The sequence below is a fragment of the Balaenoptera borealis genome (genome assembly GCF_965194805.1).
Source record: "Balaenoptera borealis genome assembly, chromosome: 19".
Lineage (NCBI taxonomy): Eukaryota > Metazoa > Chordata > Mammalia > Artiodactyla > Balaenopteridae > Balaenoptera > Balaenoptera borealis.
The window spans coordinates 5,110,442-5,124,687 of NC_138878.1; the positions used below are offsets into that span (position 1 = coordinate 5,110,442).

The 14,246-nt window shown below is 44.5% G+C and overlaps 1 protein-coding gene across 2 annotated transcripts; it reads right to left on the bottom strand.

The window, feature by feature from the left end:
• Positions 1–1,515: 1,515 nt before the first annotated feature.
• HSBP1 (heat shock factor binding protein 1) lies at positions 1,516–5,859 on the bottom strand. Of its 2 annotated transcripts, none has more exons than XM_082366948.1 (4): positions 5,689–5,857; positions 5,086–5,152; positions 4,374–4,494; positions 1,516–3,036 (listed from the first exon to the last, which is right to left on the bottom strand). In XM_082366948.1, exons 1-3 carry the CDS (start codon positions 5,731–5,733, stop codon positions 4,376–4,378), a joined length of 231 nt encoding a protein of 76 aa, XP_082223074.1. In that variant the 5' UTR covers positions 5,734–5,857; the 3' UTR covers positions 1,516–3,036; positions 4,374–4,375. The 2 variants fall into 2 exon arrangements, with proteins under 2 accessions (XP_082223074.1, XP_082223075.1); XM_082366949.1 differs by lacking the exon at positions 1,516–3,036 and adding an exon at positions 3,800–4,018 and having other exon boundaries at positions 5,689–5,859.
• Between the last annotated feature and the right edge of the window lie 8,387 nt (positions 5,860–14,246).

Genomic DNA, 14,246 nt, shown 5'->3' on the forward strand with positions numbered 1-14,246 from the left:
GTGGTTTATGATAAACGCTTTCATAGGTGCTGGTAGCTGTTACTAATCATTAACTGTGGCCAGTTTATTTTCAGGGTTAGATCTGACAACATACTGTGAAAATTCCTCCATTTTAATCTAATTATAATATGTAAACTACAGAATAAAAAAAGGGAACATAGTTATCCACACAGGAAACCTTCAATTTACAAACAGAATTTTAAAAAGTTCATTGTAAGTTGTTTGTTGGACTCTCTGTCCCCATAGCAACGATGCTCTAAGTGCGGTTAAGGGGTCCAAGGACTCACAGACAGATGAACCTTTAATCACCTGAAGTACTGTGTTTGTTCTGATAAGTTTCAAACACAATGGCACTTCAGACATGAAACAGCAGAAAAAATAAATTGATAAAATATTAAAACATTTAAAAATCCTGTGGCCTGAATGAAAGCAGGATTAACTAGAGGCCAAATGAGGAAGCTGATGGGGCCTCCGGGCTTGGAAAAAGAGGGCATTTAATCAAACCTAAGGCTGTTTTGCTTGCTGCAAAAAACTCCATGCTAGCTGTATTTCTTAGCTGAGTAGGAACTTCATGGGCCTGTAAATGAACAAAAAATAGTTGGAGAATAAGAGAGGCAGACAGATTTTCCTGCACCCAAAGATTATGCCTGAACTAGACAGGAGCCACGCTGACCATGCTAGAAGCCTTCTCAGAGCAGAGGCTCCAGGACAGGGAGGGTGCCTGGAACCCTGTCGCCGGGGCGGGCTGGAGGGGAAACAGCTGTGCCTCGGGCCCAGGAGGCTGTGGCCTGAGCGCTCGACTATGGGTGATCAGGCCCGTAACTTAGCAGGTGTTGCACTTTGCACTTCACAGGGACCATGTGAGGAAAAGCATCCTTTTGTACAATGTGGAGGCACCCCAGCCCAGGCTGAAGCCTTACCTGGAGGCTGGGGAACGTGAAGCGAGTGTTTATAAAGTGAACCCGGAGCTATTTATTGGATTTCTTTAACCGCTATCTCCCCAGGTGTGTTTCACACCACATGCAGGTTCTATGAAATGTTAATTAGGTGCCAAGTATTAAAAAAAAAATCCTTGGTTAAGTAACTTGGAAACTGGCAGATGAGTTAAATCCCATTTCTGCTCTGGGGGCTCAGAGCCTCTCCTGAGCTTATTTGCGTTGCCAGCTTTCATCAGGTGAATCACATGAGCCGGTAAGATGCTACCCCCAGGTGAGCACAAACCCTTCTTTGCTGGAGCTTCTCAGGGACGAGTGTCCTGGGGAGCACACTCGTGAAGGTTTCCCTGGGGACCCCGGAGGGCGTCGCTGTCCTTCGCTCTGGCCGGTGAGCCCTGCAGCCTGAGGCTTCCACACTCCTCGGCTTCCCTTCTGGCACCACAGTCTCCCCCGTGCCTCCCGTCCCCACTTTGGCTATGGGTACTGAATCCTTCCAGAGCTTCTAGCCGATCATCTGAAATGGTATGAAAACGCAGAAAACCAAACCAATCATTTTTGACACAAAGGAAGCGTCAACAGCAGGATTTCAGGCACCTTTATTCATGGCAGGTATTTTTGGTCAGGGGAAACATTCCTGTTACTTAAGGAGGCCAACTGCTTACATCCCAACTGTCCACTTGCCATTTCCCAGGCCTGGAAGCATCTTGCACACGGTCCCATCCGGTCCCTGAGTCCAGCTGGCTCTGGGCTTTCAGGGCCACACCTCGCGACCTACCGGCCCAGTGAGGGAGTTTCTGCGGCTTGGTGACAACAGTGGGGAATTCATTTTATCCCAGAAGAAATCGACTCCTCTGTGTTCCCCATATAATTTATAAATAGGACAAATTATTCCTTAATATTATTATATATTTGCAATTCAAACAATTAAGACTAGTGACATAGGAAACTTTAAAAAAATCATACTGTGTTGACTACGGGTTTCCCTCTCCAAAGCACTGTTCCATTCCCCAACTTCTTCCACGTTCTCTATACAAAACCATCCTGCTGTGACCGTCGCACGGGTCTCCTCCCCATCAACACTGCCTTGGGGCTCAGCGCTCCTGACACTGCACGCTGAGCCGCAGGACTTATTTTCCCTGTCTCCCATTATCAGTAATAAAGCCACTACTCTGCTCGAATTTAGGTAAGAACCAGTTTAAAGAAACTATTTCTTAAAAACTCAAGCCTACAACTAGTTATTTAGTAGGCATGGACTTAACATGGTCTGTTTTCCTTTTCTGTTTCTTTTCCCAGCCAGTAGCTCAAAAGATGGAGTAGCTTAGTTGTAAAGTCCTGCCAGACTTCCTATGGTAACTGCTGTAGATGGACAAGGTAGGGTCCTACTGAAGGTTCAAACCTCATGCAAAACTCTAACTGCTGAAAGCCTCATCACATCAGGCAACTCTGTCATTGTCCATATTTAAAAATTCTAACACTAAAGTGGCCGTGGCCACTCTTCGTTACTGTAGCACCTGACCTCAGGGACTCAGGCATAAAATCATGGTTCCATTCCGAGTTTTGGCGACAGAGTAGTGCCAGATATTTCTGAATACACAATTTTAAATGTTTTTAACCACTTGGAAAGTATCGCCAACACACTATTTAGTGTTCACTCATCAGTCACTCTGAGAATCAAAAAACCTTAACTATAAATGCCTTACTTCACAAAATCTTATTATAACCAAGGATCTCCCCTATGTCTAATAAAAAAATTACACAGCAACTTTTATCAAACAGCAACTACTACAAAGGGAATGATAGAAAAAAAATGACTTCACAAAAATACACTAAAAAATTTGACAATTGTATGCAGGAACTGCCAAAGTTTTAGTGTTTAATAGCACAACTGACCAAGGTCCAAGACGTGAATTTACCATGTTCAGGAAACATGGGAGGCAGGGGAGGGAAATCACTCTATAAACTAACTCTATAGTATGTGGTAAGAAGAATGCACACTTTATAATATAAAACCTGTCTACACATAGCAGTTAGTTGCAAAAAGCCATCTGTCTTCTCTTGGCTTGTAAAAAGGGTGTTCCAGATTCCAGTGCAGATGAGCAACCTGTTGAAAAAGCAAAAGCCATCAACGTGCTATTCATTCTGTAAGGACAAATAAAAATAATACGTAGAATTAGCAACTAAAAATCCTTTCACAATCCTCTTTGAATTAAATGTATTTTCTCTGCACAATATCCTAGCAAAACTACAATGAAAATCTTTATTAAAAACATTATTGTGAATTTGTTTTCTACTCCCACTCCTTTCCTTGCATTATGCCTGTCACTCGAGAAATTCTTCAATCTGTTCTCTTTCACTTGATGGGGTTTTTGACGGCCAGACGATATGAGACCCAGAGAAGCTCCTAAGACTGGCAGGACACTGCCCAAGTCTATAAGGAATCAAGATGACAACCACACAAAACAACTATGTGATTTACTGACATAGTGCATCAACCCAATCTACTGTTAAGATAACAGTAAATTTAAGTCTCTTACCTCCTAAACCTCTACTTATTTCCTTGGACTTCAAAGCAACCCGTACTTCATAGTTACCTATCATTTGGTCCAGCCAGGACATGCTCAGAAAATAAAAAAGGAATTTGGTGTCTTTTACTGTGTATTTTGCTTGGTACTCTAGTTACCTAAACATTCACAGTAAACCTTATTTTTATAGGGAATTAAAATGCTAAAAATGGGATGGGAACAAAGGGAGTTTAAAAACTACGTTTGGGTTGCAATGAAGTAACCACCACACTCAGGAAAAGGCTTGTCATGAAGGAACCCACTATGGTGAGAACATGGCAGTCATCTGTGCCTCTAGCTATCTTGCTGTAACAGGTATTTCTGATTATTAGTCTCTCCTCGTATCTGTAACCATGCAATGGAAAAACAAATCAACTCTAGGGTGAAGGCTTAATGTGGCCACAATCTAGGTCATCTAAATCATAATCAGTCATTGTCCTGGCATTTACCTAGTGCAGGGGGTGTTCCCAAGAGAATCCTTAGAACTTATGGCATTTATGAAGGTGGCAATGTGAGTGTTCTCTTTAAAAAACAAAACAAAACAAAACAAACCATTGGAAAATCTGCCAGTGATAAGAATTATCAGGCCAACAAAATACACTTCTTTGTTTTCGCCGTAATGATATAAACTCAGGGGTTATCTAATATTAACTAATGGTCTTAACTAGAGATCTAGGTCTCATTGATAAAAACAGGGAAAATAAATTCTTCATAAGGAATTAGTTTGGCATGAAAAATTCAAAGCCTGGAGTCCACAAGGGGAACAATACAAGGGACGCTTGCTAGATCCTGGCTGGGGACAGATCCAGAGAAAGTCCGACTACATCAAAATCACAGGGACATGCACCGCACTTCTACTGTCCCTCGCTCCCCTCACCTTCAACTCTTCTGTGTGGCAGGGATCTTGTTTTCCCCGTCCAGCTCTTCCACCCCGGCCTGTGTCATGAGGTCTGCGATGTTTTTCTCCAGGTCATCAATGCGACTGCTCATGTCATCAAGTGGGGAAGTTAAAGACGGCACCAACAGCTTCCACTTCTTACCCCTCTCCTCCAGGGCCCTGCAGACTACAACCTTCAACACAGTATCTTCACGAAAGTGGTTTTCCAATTTCCTTTGGATAGTGTTAGAATCTGGTTCAGAGCACAGGAGTCCGGGGTGAGGATCAAATCCCAGCCCTGCACTTTACTAGTGATGGGACCTGGGCAAGTTCTTTCACTTTTCTAAGCTTCCTGGCTCCTCATCCGCTACACAAAGGTAACGCTACAACCTCTTCATCAGGTGATGGTGAGGATCACAGGAGAGATACACATGAAATGCTTCGCTCACAGTCAACAGTCAATCATACTAGGCAGCATTACCGATAGACTGTAAGTTCCTCGCAGCCAGGGATCTAGCTCAGCTGTATCCCCAGCTCTTTGCACAGTACTTCTCAGGAAGTGTGCATCTAAGCTCAGTAAAAAAAAAAAAAAAAAAAAAAATCTGGTAAATGACTAGTGGAAGTTGACCTGCAAACCACCCACTTATCGCCACCACCATCCGGAAACTGGGATCCAAAGGCCCATCAGAGACTGATTACAAATAAAGGATATTTCTTCCAATGATCTGGTCGGACATGGTCTGAAATTTATCTTGCATCTGTTGCAGGAGTGTCTGCACCTGTGAAACAACAAAACACAACAGCCGACGCTTACCCCGAGACACCTTCACGGGATCAGGATAGGAGCCCTGGTGCCACGGGGAGACCAGGATTCCGGGTTCCGGCCCCAATTCTCCGCAGCTCCGTGGCCTTCGATTTCCCTATCCGGGTTTCAGTTTCCCCACCTGTCAAATTAGACTCGGGGGGCTGGTGACGCCCCCTCCCGTCTGGGCCCGCTGCGATTCCCAAGGCGTCGGGTGTTTTGGGGTGGGGCGCGCAGAGCAGAGTGGGTAAGGAGCGGAGCTGAGGGGAGCCGGGGTCACCGAGACTGAGTGGGGCTGGGTGCGGGGCTGGGTGCACGTCAGCAGGCGCAGGGGCCTGCAGCCAGCGGCCGGGGGGTCAAGGTGGCCAGGCCGCGGCCGCGAAGCCTCTAGAAACCTGGCTTCCAGAGACCTGCCCCGCGCGGCCGCGGAGAGGGCGCCTCGGTCCGCAGACTTCGCCGGCGTCCCCCGGGGATGCGGCGGCCTCGGGCGCGCCGCGCACAGCCGTCCCTTACCACCGAGGTGAGATCCTGCACGGTCTTGGGTTCTGTCTCTGCCATCTCCCCGGTTCCCAGCTTGGCGGTGCTGTCTCAGACGGTCACCTACACTTCCGTTTGTCCGCGCAGACGCCCCAGCGGCTGCTTCTCGCGACGACAGAGGCCACCCGCGGGACGGCGGGGTGTTGTGGGAGCTGTAGTTCGCGTTTCCATTCCGAGGCGAGGCCCCGCCCACAATTTCTCCGCCCCCTTCCACTAAGCCCCGCCCATCCCCGCCCCTACCGCGCCTACCTCCTGGCCCCGCCCCGGGAGGAAAAAGGTGAAACGAACCTGCGGTGGGGCTAACGAATGGAGAAGTGGCCTCGGTCTCTTCCCAGACCGTCGTTAAAGGCCGCGCTGGCTTTCTTAGGGCGCCTGCGAGGTGCCAAGTCCAGACCTGTGTTGCCGCCTGACCTCCAACAAAACCCCGCAAACCCCGAGAAGGGAGAAGGAGTCGGGTCCCTTGGAGGGAAAACCGACGTCCTAGGGGGGAGGGGCGCGCCCACCACTCGCCCAGTGCCCAGCTGCCGGACTGGTTGCGCCCTGGACACAGTGTTTTTCTTTCTCCCCACGATGGTCGAGTGGAGGTGCCGCCGTTGTGGGACAGGTTGATTTTCACTTTTAAGTGTAAGAAAAGTTCTGGATGGTGCAAAAATCCTAGATGACTTTTTACAAAGTCCTCAGACTCTTGTGACCACCAAGACAGGAAACATGACCAGTTCGCTGGAAGCCCCTCCGCCCCTTCCCTATCACCCCCACCTACCCACCCACGAGGCCGACCACCGTCCTGACTCTCATCACAGTCATTCCATTTTGCCAGCGGCTCAGCTTCGTACAAGTGGAATCGTACGAACGCCCTCCATAGAGTCTGGCTTCCTTCATTCAGCATGATGTTCCATGGTGTTGGGTGGGGAAGGTTTCTGGTTTGGTCAAGGAGGGAGCAGTGTGCAGGGTTAGGAGACTGGATTTGCTATTTCCGGAGGGGGGCACTGCGGAGTTGGGACCTCAAGTTCCAGCCCGGCAGGTGGTCTTGGGATTGGGTCTTGTTGGCAAGGGGGTAGGAGAGCCCTAGGATGAAGACCTGGCATGTTCCAGCAACGTTCACATTCCTTATCTCATTTAAGGACTGCATTTGGGGGTCAGTTCCAGCTTGGTTTTAGCTGCAGAGAGCCTGTAAGGGAAGAACCAGCATCTGTAACAAACCTGGGGGTCTGGTCTTAGGGATATAAGACTCGACTCTCTTCACCAGCCACTTACCTGCCTTCGCCCCTTACCTGCCTCCCTCCTTGCCCTCCTCCCCCCAGCCCCCAGGTTCCTTCCCTTGCCAAGAGGCAAAACATTTTATAATTGGGTTGTTGTTAACTGGTATTTAGCACTTTAACTGATGACTTAAAATAAACCGCTCTCTGGTGTTTAAACTTAATTCTCAGAAGAACCCTGTGATAGAGTTATCACCATTTTATAATGTTGAGAAAACAGACACAAAAGGGACTAAGACTCTTAAATCAGGAGGTCAAATTAGGAAGTAAGAGACAGGACTTGAGCCCAGGACTTTCTGACTCTACCCTCTCCTTTTTCTATTGTTCTAGAATTCTCTGAGTTGTGTGAGTTTAGAGCAGGGTTACTCAACAGTGGCACTGTTGGCATTTTGGGTCAGGTCATTCTTTGCTGCGGTGGGGGTGAGAGGTGCCCTGTACACTGTGAGATGTCGAGCAGCTTCTCTGATTTCTACCCACTAGATGCCAGTAGCATATGCCACCACCCCCTTCCCCGTCGTGAAAAACAAATTTATCTCCAGACACTGCCGAGTGTCTCCTGGGGTGAGGGGATCACCCTCAGATAAGAAACGCTGACTTTAGAGGGATCTATGAACATCGCCTAGAGTTCTGTTCACTTGTTCTGCAACCATGAATTTATTTTCGCTTGGACCATTTCTTGAGAATTTTCCTCTCTCTATACTGACAATGAAGGTTGGTGTGTTAGTTTCCTAGGGCGGCTGTCACAAAGTGCCACACACTGGGTGGCTTAAAACAACAGAAATGTATTCTCTCACAGCTCTGGAGGCCAGAAGTCTGAAGTCAAGGTGTCAGCAGGGTTGGTTCCTTCTGAGGGCTCTGGGGGCAGAATCTGTTCCATCTTCTCTCCCAGCTTCTGGTGCTGCTGGCAGTTCTTTGTGTTCCTCAGCTTGTAGACCCATCACTCCAGCCCCTGCTTCATGTTCACATGGCCTTCCTTCTGTGTGTGTTTCTCTCTTCTTCTCATAAGGACACCAGTCATATTAGATGAGGGGCCACCCTACTCCCGAATAACATCATTTGAATTAATTACATAGGCAAAGACCCTGTTTCTAAACAAGGTCGCCTTCTGAGGTACTAGGGGTTAAGATTTCAATGTGTCTTTTTGGGGGGGCACAATTCAACCCATAACGGTCGGTAAAGTTATACCACTTTACATTTGTATCCTACTTAGTATTTTATAAAGTGTTTACATAGAGCTCCAGAATCATTTAGCTTGTAAGTAGTCAAGGCTGGGTGAGATTGCAGGCCCTCTCACTTTGGACCCCAATCTCTGGGGCTCCCAGACTCAACACAGAAGACTGGGTACCCACACCCTGGATTTCTAGTCAGGTCTGGCATAGGGCCGTGAGCAACACAGAACATGAATTAGCACTTGGATCTGGAGTTTTGCTCTGTGTGTGTGTGTGTGTGTGTTTCTGGCAGGAGACTTGAGGCCTTTTTATCCTGATTGAAATGTTCTTTGCATAAATAGCAAGCTAACTTGACACTTTTTTAGTGGAGGCTTTTTTTCTTTTGCACTTAAGCAGAAAGACAGCATATTTTCTCTGTGTGGAGACCAAGGTCTTTTAAACAGCTGCTTTATGCAAAAACTCCACTAATTTATCGTCATGGCTGATATACTTACTTACTTTGCAGGGCTGACATACCGAATGTAACTGAATATTGTTCTACTAACAAAACTACTGTATTATGTGTGAGGCATTAGCAGTTTACCTTTAAAACTTTGGTTCTGAACAATATTTTTTTTTAACATCTTTATTGGAGTATAATTGCTTTACAATGGTGTGTTAGTTTCTGCTGTATAACAAAGTGAATCAGCTATACATTTACATATATCCCCATATCTCCTCCTTTTTGCATCTCCCTCCCACCCTCCCTATCCCACCCCTCTAGGTGGTCACGGAGCACCGGGCTGATCTCCCTGCGCTATGCGGCTGCTTCCCACTATCTATTTTACATTTGGAAGTGTATATATGTCCATGCCACTCTCTCACTTCGTCCCAGCTTACCCTTTCCCCTTGCCGTGTCCTCAAGTCCATTTTCTACATCTGTGTCTTTATTCCTGTCCTGCCCCTAGGTTCTTTAGAACCTTTTTTTTTTTTTAGATGCCATATGTGTGTGTTAGCATACGGTATCTGTTTTTCTCTTTCTGACTTACTTCACTCTGTATGACAGACTCTAGGTCCATCCACTTCACTACAAATAACTCAAGTTTCGTTTCTTTATATGGCTGAGTAATATTCTATTGTATATATGTGCCGCATCTTCTTTATCTATTCATCTGTCAAAAACCCGCATTTCTGTTTAAGTGTCATAGTTATGACAACTATGGGAGAGGGATGTCCTTAAATCATGAGGATGCTCTTGCAGGACGACAGTTTAGAAAATTCTGCCCTAAGAGAAGGCAGGGAAGCAGAGGGTAAAGAGGTAGTGCTTGCTTTAAAAGCACATTGTTACACACTTTGGGAAATGCTGCCGAATCAGAGTAGCGAGTCTCTTCTCCTTGGGGATAAACCTCAGACAGGAATTTCTGCAGGTGCTGGATACCCGTTTTATATAGAACAATCCATCAGGGCACCAATAATCCTCAGCAGGGAAGATGCTGCCTTGCTGGTGTGAGGAGGGGCAGGGCAGGGATTCGGGATCCACTCTTGGTGAGGAGCAAAGGTAGGGCTTTGTTATGGAGAGAAAAGTCTAGTTCCGGCAAATTTAATTTAGAAATGCCTTCACCCCAGTACCAGTCCTCCTGGCTTGGATTCCTTTGCGACATCAAGTTTTGCTAGAATCCCTGGCATGCACCATGGGTAGAGCCACTTCGGACTTTGACTTGGGAGGGTCTCTTTGAGGCTGTGTTTACGAAAGAACAGAAAACTGCTTTCATGGGGAAGAATGGTGTCACCTGTGGCGACCTAATCCATTTCGAATTGCTCTGCTTTGCTTTGGGTTTGAAGTGTTGGTTTATGTTTCTCATGTTCATTGTGGCAATTTTCCAAATTAGTGTCACCATGATTGGCTGACAAAGAATCAATTTCCTGGAGACAGAATGCCCAGGGAGGAAGGAAGTGTTTCTTAGAGACTCTGACTTGGAAGTTTGGTTATGGTTTGCTTCGCTGATCCCGTCATTATCCAATTGTTTTGTCATCATCAATATCATGTATTGTGTGTGATGATACACACTCCGTTCCGTTGACTCCTGGTGACATATGTGTGGTGCGGGCTTAGGATAAGTAGGAAAAGTATTGGTGTTGGAGTCATACATACCACTTACTAGGAGTGAGACGTGGTATAAGATAGTTTTAACTTTTGTGAACCTCGTTTTCTCATCTGTACAGTGGAGACAATCTCTGTTTCAACAGCCCATGAATTATATAAATTATATATATAGTTATGTATTACATATAAAATGTATAACATAATATGTAAATACACATATGTACATCAGTGTGTAAAAAGCTCGCCCATAGGAGGCACTTACAAAGTATTAGCATCCTCCCCTTCCTCTTTTTTGTTAAGGATCTTAATTAAGTAAACTTCTTGATGTCTGTCTATCCTGTATCTACTTCTCTCTCTGTTTCATTCTGTATCTCTCTGTGTCTGTCCGTGTATCTTTCTATGTATTATCTATCTATCTAGCAATCATCTATATGTTTTTTCCAAGTCAGAAGGATTTGACGGTTACGTAAGAAGAAAGGAAAAGAGTTAGTTATTAGGCAGGCAGCACTTAGTTTTACTTTTTGTCTTTAAATATTATAGGCCAACCAGAGCATCATTTGAAAAAATACACCTTTGCTTTGTCACTGTGTTTGAACTGTACTAAAGCCGGTCTAAGACAAGGTACACACATTAAAAATCCCAGATCACCTTTAGCTGACTATTTCACAAACAAGTTACAAATTTCATGGTAACTACACAGTAAATCAAATGTTAATTTACAGCACAGAAACTATAAGCAATTCAGTAACTAGGGCCCAAAAGTACTGTATCCACAATAGAATGAAAAAAATTTTAATTATAAACTTTTATCCTTTTTGAGCATTTATGAAAAAAAATTTTTTTTAATTTCTGAAAATTTGTATCTTGGGGGAATAAATAATATTTAACATCAAACAGTGTTGATATGTGCATGACAATGCAAAAACTTTTTCATATAGCCTTCATTTTCAATTCTTTAATAATCTGAATGCTTGTATGACTGAATGCTGAATGACTTTATTTTCTAAAGGAAAAGCTTTAAAAAAATAGCAGAAAATGGACATTTTCAGCATATACTTCTTACAGGGCTTCTCTGAACCACTTTCTCAAAGGTTTCGTAGCTTCATAGTGATAATTACTGTGGTTTTACTACACCCGTTGCTTCTCACAGTATCCTTACCGACCAGCAAGCACTTGGGACCAAACAAAATTTCCAAGGCTTATCAAGCTCAGCAACCCTCCAACGATTAACGTTCTGATAGTGCTGCAGCGTGAGCAAAAGGAAGAGGCTTTTCTGCCTCCCGAATTTGATGAATATCTAAATGACTTCTGCTTAAATCACAGACTTATTCTTAATTTATAGAATTAAAGTTCTTATCTGAAATCCTTGTTCACACATTCAGTCCCACCATTTTTTTCTGTCTCTACATATTTCGTATATGCCTTTCTAGAAACATAGTCAAAACTAGAGAATTTTTCCAGTAGTGGGCTATTCCATTAGCAATAGGAAATACAATAAGGGTAACACATTTTACATAGCAAAAGAATTGTTAATTGCCTGAGATGAACAATTATGAAAGCACTTCATCATCGCATCATGAGAGGTTCCAAATCTCAACAGCCAGATAAGGAGAGAAGGTGGGATGTATCATCTTGGTGAAAGGCGGGGCCAGATCATTATTATTATTATTACTATTACTATTCTTTAGTAGTTAAACGGAAAAGGAAGTTCAGTCTTTCTCAGTGCTCACCTTTCTCTTGGTGTGATTTTTTTCTCCTTGGTGTGATTTATCTGTTGACTCCTGCTTAAGTCAACTACACGTGAATAGATTAATATGCTCCATCTTCAGAACCAGAAACTGCTTGGAGATCCTTTAAAATTTGTCTATAGCCAAGCACAGAACAAGCTCTTGAAGATCCCGCATGACTTTCTCCCTTAGCCTTCCCTCCGCTCAGTTGGTTTGGTAGTGACCGGGTACTTGGGAGGACAGGAGTTAACTTTTGGATAACTGAGATCTCTGATTCATCTGGTAGACTCCCCTCATGGACCTGACAAGCCATAGAAGGGAAGGGAGGAAATATTTAAGAAAATGATGATATCTTGTATAGGAAAAATTTCTAAGGTTCCAATATTAATTTAGAATAGTGTTAATAAAGTTCTTAGAACTAAGAAGTAGTAGAAGGTCTGTTTAGTTGGTCTGGATAGATAGTGATGCTAATTAAGGCTTCAGACCAGGGCTTTCTGGTCTGAAGCAGGCACTGTGTCTGAGAGTTGGGGGTGGCATGGGATATAGTGGGGACAGCATGAGCCCTGGAGCCACGTGGCCCGGCTGCCGGTTCTGGAGGCCACTTACCTTGGGCAAGCTGTTTGATTTTTCTGAGCCTCAGCTTTATTTGTAAGTTGGAGAAGATAATGGTACTGCCTCACACGGCTGTTGTAAGGATTCAACGAGTTAGTAAGTATAAAGGATTTTATATAGTGTGGGCACATAAGTAATCAATGCATGTAAACTGTTATTACTATTAATTGCATTCTTGTACCCTGTTCACACACACCAGGACAACTGTAGACCCTTTTCTTCAGAATCACCTGGAGAGCTTGTGTACAGGTAGAATTACACTAAACCCAGCATCAAACATGGCGTTGGTAACAATTTTTTAGTTGCCAATCTTAAGATCAATGTATTCATTATGGATAAAACGCAATCTGATCGACTTCGAGAGTTCCATGGTAGATGGTTATTCCATTTATCGGACTGTTTAAAATGTCCTTCTGAAAATCTGGGATGAGTCACCAAAATTTCTAAAAATGTTCTTTAAGAATCAAAGTCTTATTTGATACCAGGTGATACTTACCATGAAACGCAGCTGGATTTATTTTGTTATGCTGTTCAGATTTGCAGGTGTTGCTGGAGTGTCAGGGCAGGTGCAGCTACCTGAAATGACGTCCACGTGGAGAAAACTGGCAGCATCGAAGGTAACTTTTATAGAAATTAGAAAATGTTCACACGTGCTTATTAAAACAAATCGTCTGAAATAATTTATGTCAGATGGGGAGAAAATGTAATTTTCAATTAGCTAAGGTGATTAATACACTAATAAAAAGAAGGTGTGACTGTTCATTCAATGAAACTAAAATCCTCAATCTTGCGCTCAGTAATGGGAAAGCAGTTTCTGGCTCTTACTTTTTTTTTTTTCAATAACCTGGACTAAAAATGCAGTGGTAATTGTGAAATAATGTTTTGATTCTACCTTTGGTTTCAGTAAACAATGTAAATGTATTCTAGCAAGTTAGAAACACCCTATGATTCAGGAAATGCTACCACTTTGGCTTCTAAGAATTGGGCTATTTTGTCGTTGTTGAAGGGATTAGAAAGAACAACATGATAGAAATATCTTGTCCTGATAAGAACTCTGGGGACAGGGAATATACTTAAATAGGGGATAATTAAGGCCTATCCTGCTTGTTGATGAAGTATGCCCTATACTCTGATTCCTCTGTGTTCTAAGCTAAGCTGAGCTACCAGCTTGATTGGTGAAGTGCAGGAGAGCCTGTGGGCTTGAGAGAAAAAGGCGAATCTTACACTTGCATACTTGAGTGGATGGGTCACTCGAGGTCTGTATTCCTCCTCACGGAGGGCCCCGGCTCATGGAGGAGGGCGAGGTTTCTGATGCTTAGTTAGCTTGCCTTTGAGCCAGGCTGCCAACCACCTGGCCATCTGAGGGTGTTCCTGGCTGTGCACCAGGTGGAGCCCTCGCCCCGCCTTACGGGAAGAGGGGAGCGAGGTCCACCAGGGAGACACAAGGCTGCGTCCTGTGAAGCCAGAAGACGAAATCTGGTAAAGTGTGACTGTGCAGGCTTGGACCCCCTGGCCCCGAGCCTGCTTTGTGCACTGGTGGGGGCTTCTGGCTTTACAGACTTACCCACTTAACAGGAGACGTCAGGGGACCCAAACGGCCAGCCAAAAATGTGAACTTGCACTAGGCCAGACCCAGCAACAGTGACATCAGACACAACATAGAAATCAGAGAAAAGCTACTGTCCAG